This window comes from Pelobates fuscus, chromosome 6 (genome assembly GCF_036172605.1).
Source record: "Pelobates fuscus isolate aPelFus1 chromosome 6, aPelFus1.pri, whole genome shotgun sequence".
Taxonomy (NCBI): domain Eukaryota; kingdom Metazoa; phylum Chordata; class Amphibia; order Anura; family Pelobatidae; genus Pelobates; species Pelobates fuscus.
Window position 1 is genome coordinate 201,504,404 of NC_086322.1, and position 15,407 is coordinate 201,519,810.

Genomic DNA, 15,407 nt, shown 5'->3' on the forward strand with positions numbered 1-15,407 from the left:
AGCATTGAGGGCTCTACTTTACATGTGTGGCAACCAATGCACTGTGCCGGTATAATTCTCCTCATATAATGCTCACTGGTTGACAAATGTAAACATTGCTATTTCGCCCAAAAGGTAATGCTAACATTTGTGAAAGTGCATGGGGAGCCCCTAGGCACCAATACCACTACATTAAGCTGTAACAATTTTGATGCCTAGAGTGCAGCTTTAACCTAAACGGATATTAAATTGTCACTTTGCATCACAGAACAGCCCAAATTCCCAACATGGTTGGAAATGTGTCATGGCATATCGTGCAATTGTAAAATTTAAAATATAAATGACTTACATCGTTACGAATCACTTCTCTAGAATCATCTAGCAAATCCATCAATCTTGAGACACCTGCAATAGAAGTTGCCAGTCAGTCATTTCTAACAATCATCTTGCACCAGAAGGAATCACCTGCAACTTACTACTCCTTTTTGACAGATATGTTTAAAATCCCAATTATACAACAGTTGTATGGAAAATAATGGATTGAAAAACAATACTGGTTGTTTTTGCTTTCTTAGCCCTTAGAGGCACTGACCCACCGTGAACAAAAATATGTAATAAAATCACTAGCAGCGAGACGGGTCCTTGCAGCCCACTGGTTACAACCCCGCCCCCCCTTCCTCAGGTGAGGTGAGGGCCAAAATAGAAGATAAACATCTAATGGATCAACTATCAGCGACCCTGCATAACTCCCTTGACTCGTTCCACAAAATCTGGGAACCCTGGCACAGGTATAAGGACAGGCTGTATATTTCACGACACAGGGACAACATAGCACTCCTGGGTACTGGAGAGGTGGCCCTGGCATTCACCAGTATAGGGTATTGGGAACTCATATGGGTGGAGGATCAGAGGGGCGGGGGAGGTGGGAGCTGGGAGCTGGGAGAGGCGAGATTCCTCTTAACCCAGTAAACAGAATCCTGGGCCCTGCCCCCGGTAGGATACCCATTGGGTGTGGGTGGATTCCCTGGCTGTAGGTGGCGCAATAGGGCCCCCACATGTTTCTGCATGTTCCTGCTGGGTTTCACTTGACAGCATTCTTACCCTCCTCCTTCGCCCCCTACCCCTTCACTTTTCCTCCTCTCCTCCTTCCATCCATCTAATCAAACCCCCCCCCCCCTTTTTTTTTTCCCCCTTCTTCTGTTCGCATAAGATTTCTATGTACTAGGCAGAGACCAGATAAAAGAAATAGGATTATCGCTTAGAAGGCATCTTCGACATAGATCAGGTCAGCTCAGACGCTTATCATAAGCTTGGTTCTCTGCACTTGCTACCCTTTATACTTCTTTCCCTTTTTACTCAGTTCTCTATTATACTAAATATAAATATATATTTGAAATATAAAATCTTGCTGTGGACATGCAGAGTGCTTGCAATGACATTCTGGGGACTTCTTGTTGATTGATGTGGTCGTGATTATGCTTATCAACCTTTTGTAGGAAGTATTTCATGACCATGTTGTAAAAGCACAGTTTTTACTTGGATTGTGATCATTGCCTATTGGCATGCAAAAAGAAAGAATAACAAAAAACCAACAATTCAATAACTTACCCATTGGACTAACTAAAACAATTTGTTGAACTTGTGGTGCCTGCTGTTTAAGAAGGGTGGTTAATAGCTTCACCCCAGGCCAGCGCACATGAAAATCAAATTCCTGCAAACAAATAATAAGAATGTTTACAGACTAAAGTGTACCCCTGCAACATACCATGTGACCGCCATGACCTGTATTTAGTGTGCATTACCCTAAAGAAAACATTCTAGAAAAAAAATACACCCTCCATCACAGCTTTTAAGTTTTCTTATGCAATAAGCAACAGCTTATTATTGGATAGGGAGTTGGGGTCGAAGTTGGTTTTTTTTAGAATCGGCGGTCTAGGTGTTGAAAATGTGCCCGAGGAAAGGGAGAGATTGAAAATTTTTGTGAGAGGAAGAGCAAGAGAGGGAGACAGAGTGCGGATGAGATATGAGGTAATAGAATCAAGGGAACAGGTGGTGGGGCGGGAGGACCGGAGCAGAGCAGAAACCTCTTCCGTTGTAGTAGGTGCGAATAAGCATAGAACAGTGGAGTTGGGTGATGTATTGTAAGGGGAGGGAGAGAGGTTAGAGATCTCTTCCCTGATTGTAGAAATTTTCTCAGTGGAGTGAGTTGCAACGGTTGGGGTGGAAAGGTTGGTAGGGGGAGGTGGAGCAACAGGATGAAGGAGAGCATTAAAAGTGTGAAATAGGCATTTGGGTTGGTGGGACAGTGTGCTTATGAGGGTGTTGAAGTAATTTACTTTTGCAGAGGAAAAAGACAGAGTGTAGGAGCACAGCATGAATTTAGAGTGGAGGAAGTCTGGTGCAGAGTGAGACTTTCTCCAACAGCGTTCAGCAGTTCTGGAACATTTTTTTTGAGATATCGGGTCAGCTTGGTGTGCCAGGGTTGTAACTGGGAACGCTTTCTGCGTTTAAATGTAGAAGGTGCCATGATGTCAAGTTGAGAGGAGAGAGTGGAGTTGATCAAGAGATCAAGGCAGTGGAGATTTCTGCGAGATTGGAGAGTTGAGGGTGGTGAAATTTGGCTACGGGGTATGCCGATGTCAAAGGTCAGCAGGTGGTGGTCAGATAAAGGAAATGGAACATTGGAGAGATTAGAGTGGTACAGAGATTGGTGAACAGGTATAGTATAGTTGAAGATATATACAAAATAGGGCACCACTATCACAAATGTGTGAAATATAGTAACCCCTCAGGATTCAGATGAGAACATGGAAAAGATCATAAGAGAGCACATATGGTGAAGTATTTAATGATAACAAATATTAAAATCCAAACAGTAAAAAACAAACTCACAAGAGAAATGTGCAAAAAAGAGTGTTACAGCCACCAATGGGCTAGATCCCCTTAGAGAGAGTCTGCCAATGATATCTCTGGACAACAGTTAGTCAGTGTATGCCAATCCAAGAGAAGGTTTGTAGATAAGATGTAGAGAATCTCCGTGGTCCTGTAGGTCGCGGCTTGAATCTCAATTATTACACGTTTCGTCCGTGGACTCTCAAGAGCTGTATCCTCTCAAAGGGCTTCGGCCGAAGCCCTTCTAGAGGATACAGCTCTTGAGAAAGTCCACGGACGAAACGCATTAAGCCTGTACAAGTGCACCTAGCAAATAATTGAGATTAAAGCTGCGACCTGCAGGACCACAGAGATTGTCTCCATCTACAAACATTCTCTTGGATTGGTATACACTGACTAACTGGTGTCCAGAGGTATTATAGGCAGACTCTCTCTAAGGGGACCTAGCCCATTGGTGGCTGACACGTTCTTTTGCACATTAAGTTATACTTCTTTCTGTGCCATTTCACTTGTGTGTTTTTTACGGTTTGGATTTTAATATTTGTGATCATTAAATACTTTGCCATATGTGCTCTCTTATGATCTTTTACATGCTATCATCTGAATCCTGAGTGGTAACTATATTTCACACATTTGGGATAGTGGTGCCCTATTTTGCATATATCTTCAACTATACTATACCGGATGTTTGTATTATTGGGATTTGGAAGTGATCCCTTGTTGTGGCTTGTCTGCACTCAGTTTTGCACTTTTTCCTATCTACCAGTTTTTTACAGAGATTGGTGAAGAGGAGTTCAAGAGTGTTCCCTGCTGTATGAGTTGCTGAAGTAGACCACTGAGTGAGGCCAAAGAAGGATGTTACAGAGAGAAGTTGAGAAAGAATAGAGAAATAAGTGCAGGGCATGAGATGAGAGAAGGGGGGAGTGAAGCAGAGAGGGATTAATGTGGATGTGATTTTATTGTTGAGGGAAGTGGGTGTAAGGAGATATTTTGGTGCTGAGGGAGAGGAGAGAAGTGGAAAAGAGGAGAAGATACAGCATTGCTCAGATGAGTACGTACTTTGAGAAAAGCAGAATGGGCAGAAGTAAGGAGAATGGGGACTGAGTGTTAGGGGTTTAGGGAGTGTAGGAGTGTTCTGATTGCAGCTGTCATTTCCAATTATCTAAAATTGTATATGAGATTCTATCTATAAATTGAATAAAGAGCTTGAGGTTGGGTGGTGAGGGGGGAAGGGTGGCCATTTGAGAACTGTTCTGGTTACCAGCAGGGAACTTTTAACTCAGACTGTGGAAGACGGAGATGATAGGGTCAAAAAAGCCTGCAATAAAGCTATGGAATGGAGATGCACAGAGGAGGTGAGAATTGGTCAAGCAAGACATTCGGGTTGGTATCAATAAAACAAGGGGGGGGGGGGGGTTGCAGAAATTACAGATAAAGTCTTTAGATATAAGTAGATAGGTGAATAACATTTAAGTTAACAAGCCAACAATGTTGAGTGAGGCTGGGAACAACTAGTTTTAGCATTCAGGGCAAGACAAAGTAAAATATATATGTTTAAATAAACAAGTACACATACACACCCACAACTGTAAATACATATAAGGTATGGGCCGGACCCACTTTTGAAAACGGAAATTTTTTGAGACCCACTTGCTTTTAATGCATATTCTAAAAATGAACACCGTGCCAATCAGCTTTAGATGCATGCAATTGGCAGACCATTGCAATCAGTTTTAAAGGCATAAAATTGGCACATCATGGCAACTTTAGTTGCATAAAATTGGCACACCGTGGCAATCAGCTTTAGATGCATAAACTTGGCACATCATGGCAATCAGCTTTAGAGGCATACAATTGGCACACCATGGCAAACCATCTGAGCTGCATAAAATTGGCACACCATGGCAAATAGGCTTAGCTGCATAAAATTCACATATGGCAAACAGTCTTATATGCATAAAATTGGCACACCATGGCAATCCGTTTTATAAGCATACAATTAGCACACCGTGGCAATCAGCTTTAGATGCATACAATTGGCACATGATGGTAGTTTTAGAGGCATAATTTGGCATATCATGGCGGTTTTAGAGGCATAATTATGAGAAATCATGGCAGTTTTAGAGGGAGAAATCTGTTTTAAATGCATACAACTTATGTATGTGTGTTTTAAAGTAAGCATGTTTTTGTATGGAGTATGTGTGTGAATGTTGGTGTGCATTTGTGTGCAGTGTATACACTTCCACACACATACAGAGACACACACTGCCACACATGTAAATACACAGACAAACAAATACGAACACTGACACACCAATACACACATACACACAATGACAACAAGTTTCCCACACACAGATACACAGACACTCACTGACACACAAATACACATACAGAGACAGGAGGTGAGGGTGACAGTGAGGGAGTGTGTGTGTGCTGGTGACAGCATGGGGGCAGGGTGAGAAAGGGTTGCAGTGGGCAGGCAGGGGGAAAAGGGCTACAGTTGGGGGGGCAGGGTGAGAAAGGGTTACAATGGGGTGGCAGGGTGAAAAATGGATAGAATGGGGGGCGGGGTGAGAAACGGATACATGGGGGGGGCAGGGTAAGAAGGGGATACAGTGGGGAGATGGCAGGGTGAGAAGGGGTTGCAGTGTGGGGAGGAGGGCAGGAAGAGAAGGGGTTGCAGTGTGGGGAGGAGGGCAGGAAGAGAAGGGGTTACAGTGTGGAGAGGGGGTCCGGGAGAGAACGGGTTACAGTGTGGGGACAGGGGCAGGGAGAGAACGGGTTACAGTGTGGGGACAGGGGCAGGGAGAGAACGGGTTACAGTGTGGGGACGGGGAAGGGAGAGAAGGGGTTAGTGTGTGTGGGGGGGCAGGGAGAGAATTGGTTACAGTGGGGGGAGGGGTCAGGGAGAGAATGGGATACAGTGGGGGGGGGCAGGGAGAGAAGGGGTTACAGCATGGTAACGCTCTCGGTGCTCGCAAAACTTCTATCACACGGTCTGCAGCTCTGCAACCGGCTGGAAAGCAGTCAGGCCCGCGGGCCCAACTAACCAGTCTGCCTGACGGTCTCTTAGGTACCCAGTGGCCCCAGAGACCCACTGGGAATCACCCTGCGACCCACCAGTGGGTCGCGACCCACACTTTGGGAAACCCTGGTCTAGAATGTTTTTTTTAAATAGAAAGAAAGAAAAAAAATGAATATTGTAGTAAGCAGGGATGTAGACAGACATGTCTATAGAGAGGTAGAAAGATACACACAATTTGGGTTCAACCTGCTCATTACTCAATGAGATTTTTGCAAATTACCAAGTGCATATAAAACTACTCACCTCTAGGGTAGACAGCAGGAGAGTAATATTTTCTTGTTGCTTAATGAACAGTTCACAAAAATGAACCGCCAGGTCATCACTCACTTGCTGATTTTCTTCTGTAATATCAATAAGGTGAACATTAGCTCATGGTCCAATAAAGTTAGTAAAGAAAACAGTGTCCGAAGAAGCCGAAACAAAATATGGCTTTTGAAATAGGTTTGTCAAACAAAATTAGGATCAAAGTCTGGCAGCAGAGAGGCGTCAAATAAAGCTCAAACACTTTTACTGTAAATGCAAAAAAAAATCAACATTAATATTGTTAACAATGTTCACATTCCCTTAAGGTTGGAGCAAATTTGCAGTGACTTTAACCCCTTAAGGACCAAACTTCTGGAATAAAAGGGAATTATGACATGTCACACATGTCATGTGTCCTTTAAGGGTTAAATAAGTCACTGCATATTTGTAAGAATGCATCTCTTACACTCCATTACATTACATGTTCTCATATATTTTGGTAAGTTCATTGCACTCTGCCATCTTACAAGGGTAATGGGAATGGGTTGCACACCCAGAACATGCATTTCAATGTAGTGGTGCTGCCATTAAGGCCAAAATCTATACAAAATGCGGTTAAAGTTACAGCGCACACACAAACACAAAAATACAGTTTTAAATCTTACAGGTCTACTTAAAATCACATATCTTTGCAAACAAATATGGGGATTCAGTTCCATCATATGGCCATATTGTGTTAAGCCCACCACTATGTCACAGTACCCCAATATCGGTGGGTGCTACACTAATTTCAACATGGTAGATTTACATGCCAACTTATTACTTATTGCTTCCAGAGACTCTTCAATTTATGCTTTCCTGTGGTCACCTCCAAAGGGGCATCTATAGTAGATGGGTGGGGTGCTCAGTCCAAAGGAATATGGCCTCGATTCCAAACCTACACAGAAAAAAATGTACACAGCAATAATGAGAATTGGGAAATATCAAATTCCCATTTTTACTGTGTAGATTTGGAATCCAGACCAGATTCCTATTGTGCTGAACACCCCAACCATCCACTATAGGTGCCCCTTTTGAGGTGACTTCAGGCAAGGGGGTATGACGTCAGCCATGGAGGATCGGGCTGCAGGGAAATCTTGGCCTCGACAATGGAAAGAGATGTGTTTTAGCTTTGTTTCCAGCACAGCAAAGGTCACTATAAAAAACACCAGGGTTTTATAATAATAATAATAATAATAATACAAAATAAATACAAATTATTTTGTTGGAGTAGCCCTTTAACACAACAAGTACTGCGATAGTAGTCTACTTAGTACTACTATCTAGACTACTGTCTACTTAGTTAAACATAGAACTTAAACATAGAACACAAACATAAGATACAAGTTACATGAACTGGTTTCCGTTTGTTTCCTGTTTTAACCAACTGAACAAGTGATTGAGTGAATAAATAAACCGCTGCAAAAAGGCCAAACACCCACAACGAAAATAGCCAAAAACTCACATTTGCAAAACCAAAAACAATACACTAATCTGATATGATACAGTTATCGGTTACACACACAAAGAAAGAGACACAGGAAAACAAAAAACAATGCAAATGCAAACTTGGTAAATTGTAAAGGTGGAGTCTGACTTGGAACTGAAAGGGATCAAAGGTGCAGTACTAGTCAGGAACAAAGTGAACCAAGGATGGTTTCTATATTGCATAGATGACTTAATCAGATTAAGTCATATACTGTCCTGGGTGTTCAAGGTAATAAGTAACGTTTCCAGTGAATCGAATCATTGCCCGTCGGAGGTAGTATTTGGTGCAGGATGAGCAAAGTGACAAGTTCCTGCTCCCATGGGCATCCTTTATGGAGGAGTTTCTAACATATTTAAAGTACCTACTAAAAAAAAAAATCAGGCAAAATAAATATATATATTTATTATAGTTTGCCATTATCCTACATAGAACGGCCATTGGCGTGTGCAAGCGGGAGGGAGGGGCTGTTACAATTAATGGGAAGTGCCAGGTAGTTTAACATGCAAGCACATCAAAGATCATCTCTTTACCTTCAGAATCTGCAGCCAAAAATGACATGAAAGAAAGAAAGGATGGTAAGTTTACAATGAAAGAAAGAAAAAAAAAAAGGCAAACGGTAAGAGATAATAAATGTTCACATGGAAACACTGGGGGTCACTTTAAAAGAAAGGCACTTGTGGCCAGTGAGTAGGCAATGTGCATTCCAACACTGCAGCATGGCAGAGAGTTCTGGGACTTCTATATGACATTCCAGCCTATCAGCAAAGTTAATCTTCTGGGAATGTGCATTTAGCAAAAATAGTCAACCCATTCAACGGGTCTGCAAAGCAATCTACTACTTGCACACTGCTTTTTATAGTGATACTGAAAAGTCATGACAAGGGGCATGCAGGAAACCCTTGCATGGTTTAAACTGGAAAAAAAAATGGTGGGTAAAATGCGTGCATCCCAAGCAAGAGCATATTTAACAAAGAATCCACTCGCTAAACAAAGAGTTGAAGCTAGCCTCCAAAACCGGCAAACATGGGATGAATCTAGGCTTTGCTAGCAGAAAAGTGAGCAGTTTAAAGCGGTAAACAGGCTGTTCATTCAATTTGGATTAAATCTGCTCAAAAATATAGCTAATGATTTGGTAACTAGCACTCCATGTTTAGTGAATGGTCCCCTATGAGATACACATGCAAGTGATGCCACTGGACTAACAGAAGCAGCCTGTCTGCCTACCAGAAGCAGTGCTAATTTATGGGTGGCAGTTCACCTGTTTCCCTTGGAAGGATTCTCCATGGATGGAAACGACCAACTGTATGTATGATATAGGGAAGGTGAGGTTAGTTTAATAGATAAGGAAGCAGAGTGTAACCATGATGTACTTCAACAGTAATCCAATCACAAAGTGACTGACAACTGCCTTTATATGTATCTAAAATATGTAAGTAAAGAGCTAGTAACTTGTGCCTTACAGAACAACAGATGTGTGATTTTCATGTTGTTCTATAAAGCTGTTGTCATGTACTCTGGTTGGCTGAGCAATATTTAGTTTGCTCAAGTCACAACTAAGTAATTATTTTATAAATATGAAAGCGGCACTGTCATCCCCCTTGACAAAGGAGTACTTCATAAAGACAAAATCTTTATGAAATACTCATTATTACTGTGTTGGAATTACACTGAAATTCCAACCCAGTCAAGAGATATATTTTTTCCACACCTGACTTTTCTTGACACACGGCAGCCATCATCAGTGATGGCTACAGGGAATTGACTGGGTCTGTGGAGTATCCCGCAGGTTTGCGTGATCCCCCATAGACCTCATTGCTGTACTCTCACGCATGCAAAATAGTATTGACGTCAGCCCCGACGAGTAACCCTTAACCCCTTAAGGACCAAAATTCTGGAATAAAAGGGAATCATGACATGTCACACATGTCATGTGTCCTTAAGGGGTTAAAATACACTGTGCAATAAGTGAAGCAAAGAAGTGTAGACTCGTTTTCAGGAAGTGTGTTGGTTGGCTGTTGGCCAGGGAAGGTGCGGCTAGGGCTGCACAAATGGCAGTGAAATGGAGCATTGAGACTGCAGGCGGATGATCTATACATCAAAACTTCTTCATTAAGCAAAAGTTGTTTTGTACTTAGAGTATCCCCTTAAGTGCTTAACATTTATTTTGTTTAGTTATAGATATCAGGTTTTCAAATTCCTAGACTCACAGTCATTATGACCAATTAAAACAAAAATGAAAGAAACACTCAAGATCCCTAAAGGTAGAGTGGAGCTGAAGGAAGGAGACCGTCTCACTGCTGGATTAGAGGCGACAGCTTTGATAGAGTAATTAAGGGGTCTGAAAGCGACTGGACGCCTTTAAAAAAATAAATGTAAAAAAAAAAAAAAAAAAAAAAAGGATGTGCTAATTTGCACCATGATAATGTTTGTAAAGTATTGATGTAGGCAGATGTAAAGAGGCTTATGTAATATGCAAAAGTATGTAGTAAGGATCACAATATGTTTGTTTGTGTTAAAGATTAAAAATAGGCACAAAAAAAATAAAAGGGAAAGCGACTTTGAAAATGGAACTGTTAAACAAGCTGATAGCAGCCATATCACATGTGCTAGAAGCCTATCCACTGCACTGTTCACTGTTCTATTAACCAAGCTGTGTACAGTGATCGTCAGATGTTAAATACTGCAATTTCTAAACATAGTTAAAGTGAATCTGGAGGTGAACACTCTCCAGAAACTCATCTTAGTGAAACCACAGGGGTTATATACTAATTGCTAAGTGTACTTAGTTACAATAGACATAAGATTTAAAATACGGTTTTAATGCATCACAGATCAAATAAATGTAACAATAGCTTAAAAACACAAACCAAAAAAAACATTTAAATAAATACTTTTTGTGTCAGTAGTGCAATGTGGAAAGGAGGATTTAAATGAGAACTATTTGGTCAAAGAGGATAATATGTTATTTCGTATTAAAAATATAGGCTTAAATGTTCCTGATAACCAAAAACAGAACACATTTTAAAATTGCAAAGCCCTGGATTTTTTGGTTACATGACAGACAGGCGCTTACTGTTGTCCTCATTGCACAGGGAAAACTGTTTACACTACATATAGTGAGGAAAAATAAACAAACACCCTGCCCTCTAAAAAATAGACTTAAGTTTCATAGCCTGCATATGACAAACCATTAGTAAACAATTAAAGATAAAAATACAGGTTGGTAACTTACCAGTCTCCTCCGCATCGTTCGAGATAATATTATACAAAGTATCCAGGGCAAATCCGATAATTTCTGAATCAGAACTAAGGAGAGACGAGAGGAGTTCAAAGATCAAAAGATCAGCAGCTGTCTAAACCTGTGCTTCTTACATTACCTCCTGTAAATTTTGTTATCATATAACAACCATGTTTTAATAACTATCATGCAAATGCTTTTTTTTTGCGCTTGCAAAAGGGCGATTGCAAGTTGTACTTCTCCTTTCCAATTGCTTTCATCTGCTGCTATGGTAGATCCATTAGTACTTTACTACATGTGTTAAAAAAAAACAAAAAACAATCAATGCAGTACAGTCAAAAAAGCAGGCTGCTTTTTTGACTGTACTGCATTGATTGTTTTTTTTTTTTTTTTTTTAACATTGTGGTCCCTGAGGAAGTCCCATATTCTGTAGAAGGGACGAAACGCGCAGGACCATTGTTTGTATTTATTTTATATTTTTATACAAATTAAAGCCGCTTTTTTCATACCTTCACCCGGAGTCCTGCATTTGAGTGGAAGTATCCAGGGGATTCCCCCAAGCACCCCATATCATCAGGGGAGGCACCATATATGCCTGAACTGTCCAAGATTCTGTGAGTGCATTTTATATTGCGCAGTGTAAATATTGTAAAACTGTATCACACTATATTTATTTTGTTCATTTCCATTTAGACAATAAGCTGGTTCCCTCGTTGTGTTTGTATACTCATTAGTAAATAGACAAGAAAAACTAATCTCTAACCAAACTGGACTACATTTTAACTCTCCAATTCAAAACATTGAACTGAGAACTATGAAAGTGTATTTTAGGTTAACAGGATAATATGAAAGTGTATTTTGGGTTAACATTTCTAAAAGTGGAGCTACTTTTCCCATTTGTTTCTTATGGTAACTATGTCACATTTAGAATGTTGAAGCAGAAGTGCACTATAAAATGAAATGCTAAAATGCTCTATGCAGGATTAAAAGAAAATGCAGTCATTCCAGACAGGATAATAAAGTCAAATGCCTATTAACAGCGAACATCCAATGGATAATTGGAAACTTTAACAGCCAGAGGCTTCAATAAGGAATTACATGTAAATGTTCAATAAAAAACAAGGTTGCAATGATTGAGTGATAAAATGAAAAATAAAGTAAAGATGAAGATTGCATGATACAAAATAGGAATGCAAATACATTTAAAAATTTAAATGGAAATAACAATACTAGTAATCGAATCTAATTGTGTATTTATATATTTACAATATGATAATACATATATGCATTTCATTTAATGTGGTTTCTGACAATAATAAAGACAGAGAGAATAAGAGTAAATGTTCCATTTGCTTTATTTACAACTTTAATTAGATCACATTAGGTTTTCGTGGCTGCAGTCTACTAAACCGATATATTCGTAATTCACATTTTAGAATTATTATAGATATGGTTTTTAATTAGTGAATTATAATAAATTATGATAAAGTATAACTAGCATTTTGCAGATTTTCTCATTGTTCCAAGAGCAGTTTTTGTACAATTGTTGTTCCTTCCAAAGAGGGAGGCTACTATTTGCAGAACACCTGATATCTACAAAGATTCTTTGAGCATTCCAGCTCAGCAAATTAACTAGCATTTTAAATTATTTCTGTAGAACAGTAAATGCTCAGACACGTGTCAGAATATGACTTATAAAGTTTAGTTTTACACTCTCTACAAAATCTCTTTGATTGACAGGTTTTTATTTTATAGATGCATTTATAGGTTTAGCAAATTTATTTCTAATCTTCCCAAATCCAAGGATTAGACACACTTGGTAGTCTTCGACTTTCAATACCTCCACTACCCTTGAGTTTTTGGGCCAAATTTTCATCAAAGTTTACATTAACCTGAAAATGTTATGAATGCGTGTGTGTGTTCGATTGGGAGGTTTCTAGAGGCTTCATAATTAACTACAAAACAAAAGGTCTAGTTTTTTTATACATGCCATTATTTACTAATAATGCATGTTTCACTGTTAGGTATATAATTTAAATTGTTCACCTTAAACAGTCGTGTGTATGAAAAGCATTTAATGGTCAATTCACAATTTTGAAGCTGAGAAGTAAAACACCAGCCAGTCTGTACTTACCGGTCAGTCTGCAAGACATTCAAAAGAATGTCCAACGCTTGTGTTCCCACCTCAAGGCGATATTTCTAAATTTGACAAAAACATAAAATAAACTTAATTTAATGTCCAACATAATAAGGAAAACACAATAAAGAGAAAAACAAACAAAACACACAGAGGACAAAACTGCCAAAATTCACATTGGCAGATCTTTATACTATTTCTGCACTCATGATACCAAGAAAATGACCCATAAGCTCCTCTAGTGACTGTCTGGTAATTATTGCAGTTGCTCAACTGCATCTTTGATGAGTCTTCACATTTAGAAATAAGTGATTAAAATACAGTCTTGTTGACTAGTGACTGAAATTATGATTTAAAGTCGACTGGTTTTAAATAAAATGCACCTACACTTGTATGTGGACTTGAATTGTTAAAAATAAATTCTGCAATTGTAATTGATCACTGGCTCATCTGATTCCACTTACAACAATGCTGGCTAATGTTTTGTGATCATGTTGTCTAATGTTTACTCTTACAGGTCATGAAAATGTTTTTGTTTATTTTAAATAATAATAAGGTTATCTATGTACTAATTCTGGAATTAACGCATTATATAATTTAATATGAAAGGTTGGCAACATAAAATTCAAAATAAGATTTTAATGGGGCAGTCTAAGCACTATAATTACTACAGTGTGCTCTAGTGGTTATGGTGGCAGGTATTTCTTGCTCCTATCTAATGGTTAGAAAGTATACCAACTTTACCGATGTCCCTCAGACAAACCCATAGTCTTTCCCAGTCTATTGTGATTTAGCTAAAGCAGAAGTTCCCATTCGGGACACTAAAGACACTTAGACCACTTCATCTCATTGAAGTGGTCTGGGTGCAGTGTCCCCATTAGTACTGCAATGTAAAACATAGCATTTTTTGAGAAACTGCAATGACTACATTGCAGGACTAAAACTGCCTCTAGTGGCCGTCTACCAGACATTCACTAGAGGCACTTTCTGGAATCCGAGTTTGACTCCGTTAAACGATGCTGGACGTCCTCATGCTCTGCATGTAAAAACCCCTAAGAAATCATTGACTCGATGCTTTCTTATGGGGAAGGTCTAATGTGCTCGAATCACGTAAGTAACAACGTTTTTTTTTACCCCTTTATGTGCTCTGGAGAGGTGGGGAGGCTGCAAGGGAGGAGGGACCAGAGGGCACAGATTTGTATTCCTAATACTATGGAATCCCTTTAAAGGACCACTATAGTCAGCTCAATGAAGTGGTCTGGGTGCAAAGTCCCCCAGGTTTTAACCCTGCAGCTGTAAACATAGCAGTTTCAGAGAAACTGCTACGTTTACATTGCAGGGTTAATCCAGCCTCTAGTGGCTGTCTTCTTGACAGCCGCTAGAGGCGCTTCCCCAACACTCAATACGAAAATCGCATTGAGCACACAGAGTGTCCATAGGAAAGCATTGAGAAATGCTTTCCTATGGGCGTTTTTAATACACGCACACGGCTCTGGCCGCACATGCACATTCGGCTCCACTCCTCCCCTTCAGCCCAGTGGGAGGGGACCCTGAGGGTAGGGCGGACCTAAAGATTATAAAGTGCCAAGAAAACGAGTTTGTTTTCCTGACACTATAGTGGTCCTCTAAGCAGTAGTAATTTAGTCCTTATTGGACATCTTTTATTGGCTGAGTGTCAAGTGACATTGAGTTATGACATAACATATGCAGGTACAGTAACCAGAAAGAAAGGTATTTTAGAAAGGGTGAGTCTGTGTTAAGATGCAGAGTGTTGTAAAACTGGTATTTGAAAAATCTATACAAAAGTGAGCATACAGGAAAATACAAACCTTTGATAGAGATTTCAGAGCTCGGACCGCATCTCTTCGATCATCAAGTAAAGTTGATGAAGCAACTCTGTCGCAGAGTTTCTGGATCTGAAGGAAAATAAGAGAATAAGCATACAAACTAAACATTAATAAACTGTGATGTACTGTGCTTCTGTAAATAAGTTGATCATTTCACCTGCTTGTCCTTTCTGAATTTAAATTACCTGCAGAACTACATTTTTAAAATTAATATAAAAATTTTATACAATGTGGAAAATATACTTAAAATAAGTGAGACGACATGATGTCAGATGATATTTCTCCAACCTCTGCTTAATTAGTATTGGTCATTAAGGGAGATTAAAATCTCTCTTCTGCCCCACTCCTATGTAAATAATGAAGGAGGAGGGTGCCTCGCGAGTGGGGGCTATTAAACTGAACGGTGGACTTACCATGCCCCCACCCATGAGCAGCACGTGGAGGCCCGAAGTAAC

The 15,407-nt window shown here is 39.8% G+C and overlaps 1 protein-coding gene across 4 annotated transcripts in view; it reads right to left on the reverse strand.

The window, feature by feature from the left end:
* The window catches only part of USO1 (USO1 vesicle transport factor), a 68,431-nt gene that overhangs the window by 39,320 nt on the left and 13,704 nt on the right, over positions 1-15,407 (reverse strand). For 2 of the 4 annotated variants that reach the window (XM_063458655.1, XM_063458654.1), the window contains exons 2-8: positions 14,935-15,021; positions 13,103-13,167; positions 10,963-11,036; positions 8,989-9,030; positions 6,203-6,300; positions 1,588-1,690; positions 329-384 (exon numbers count right to left, since the gene is read on the reverse strand). In XM_063458655.1, the coding sequence (XP_063314725.1) occupies positions 329-384; positions 1,588-1,690; positions 6,203-6,300; positions 8,989-9,030; positions 10,963-11,036; positions 13,103-13,167; positions 14,935-15,021 (525 nt within the window). The remainder of the gene's footprint in view (positions 1-328; positions 385-1,587; positions 1,691-6,202; positions 6,301-8,988; positions 9,031-10,962; positions 11,037-13,102; positions 13,168-14,934; positions 15,022-15,407) is intronic. The other 2 variants (XM_063458656.1, XM_063458657.1) reach the window with 1 other exon arrangement.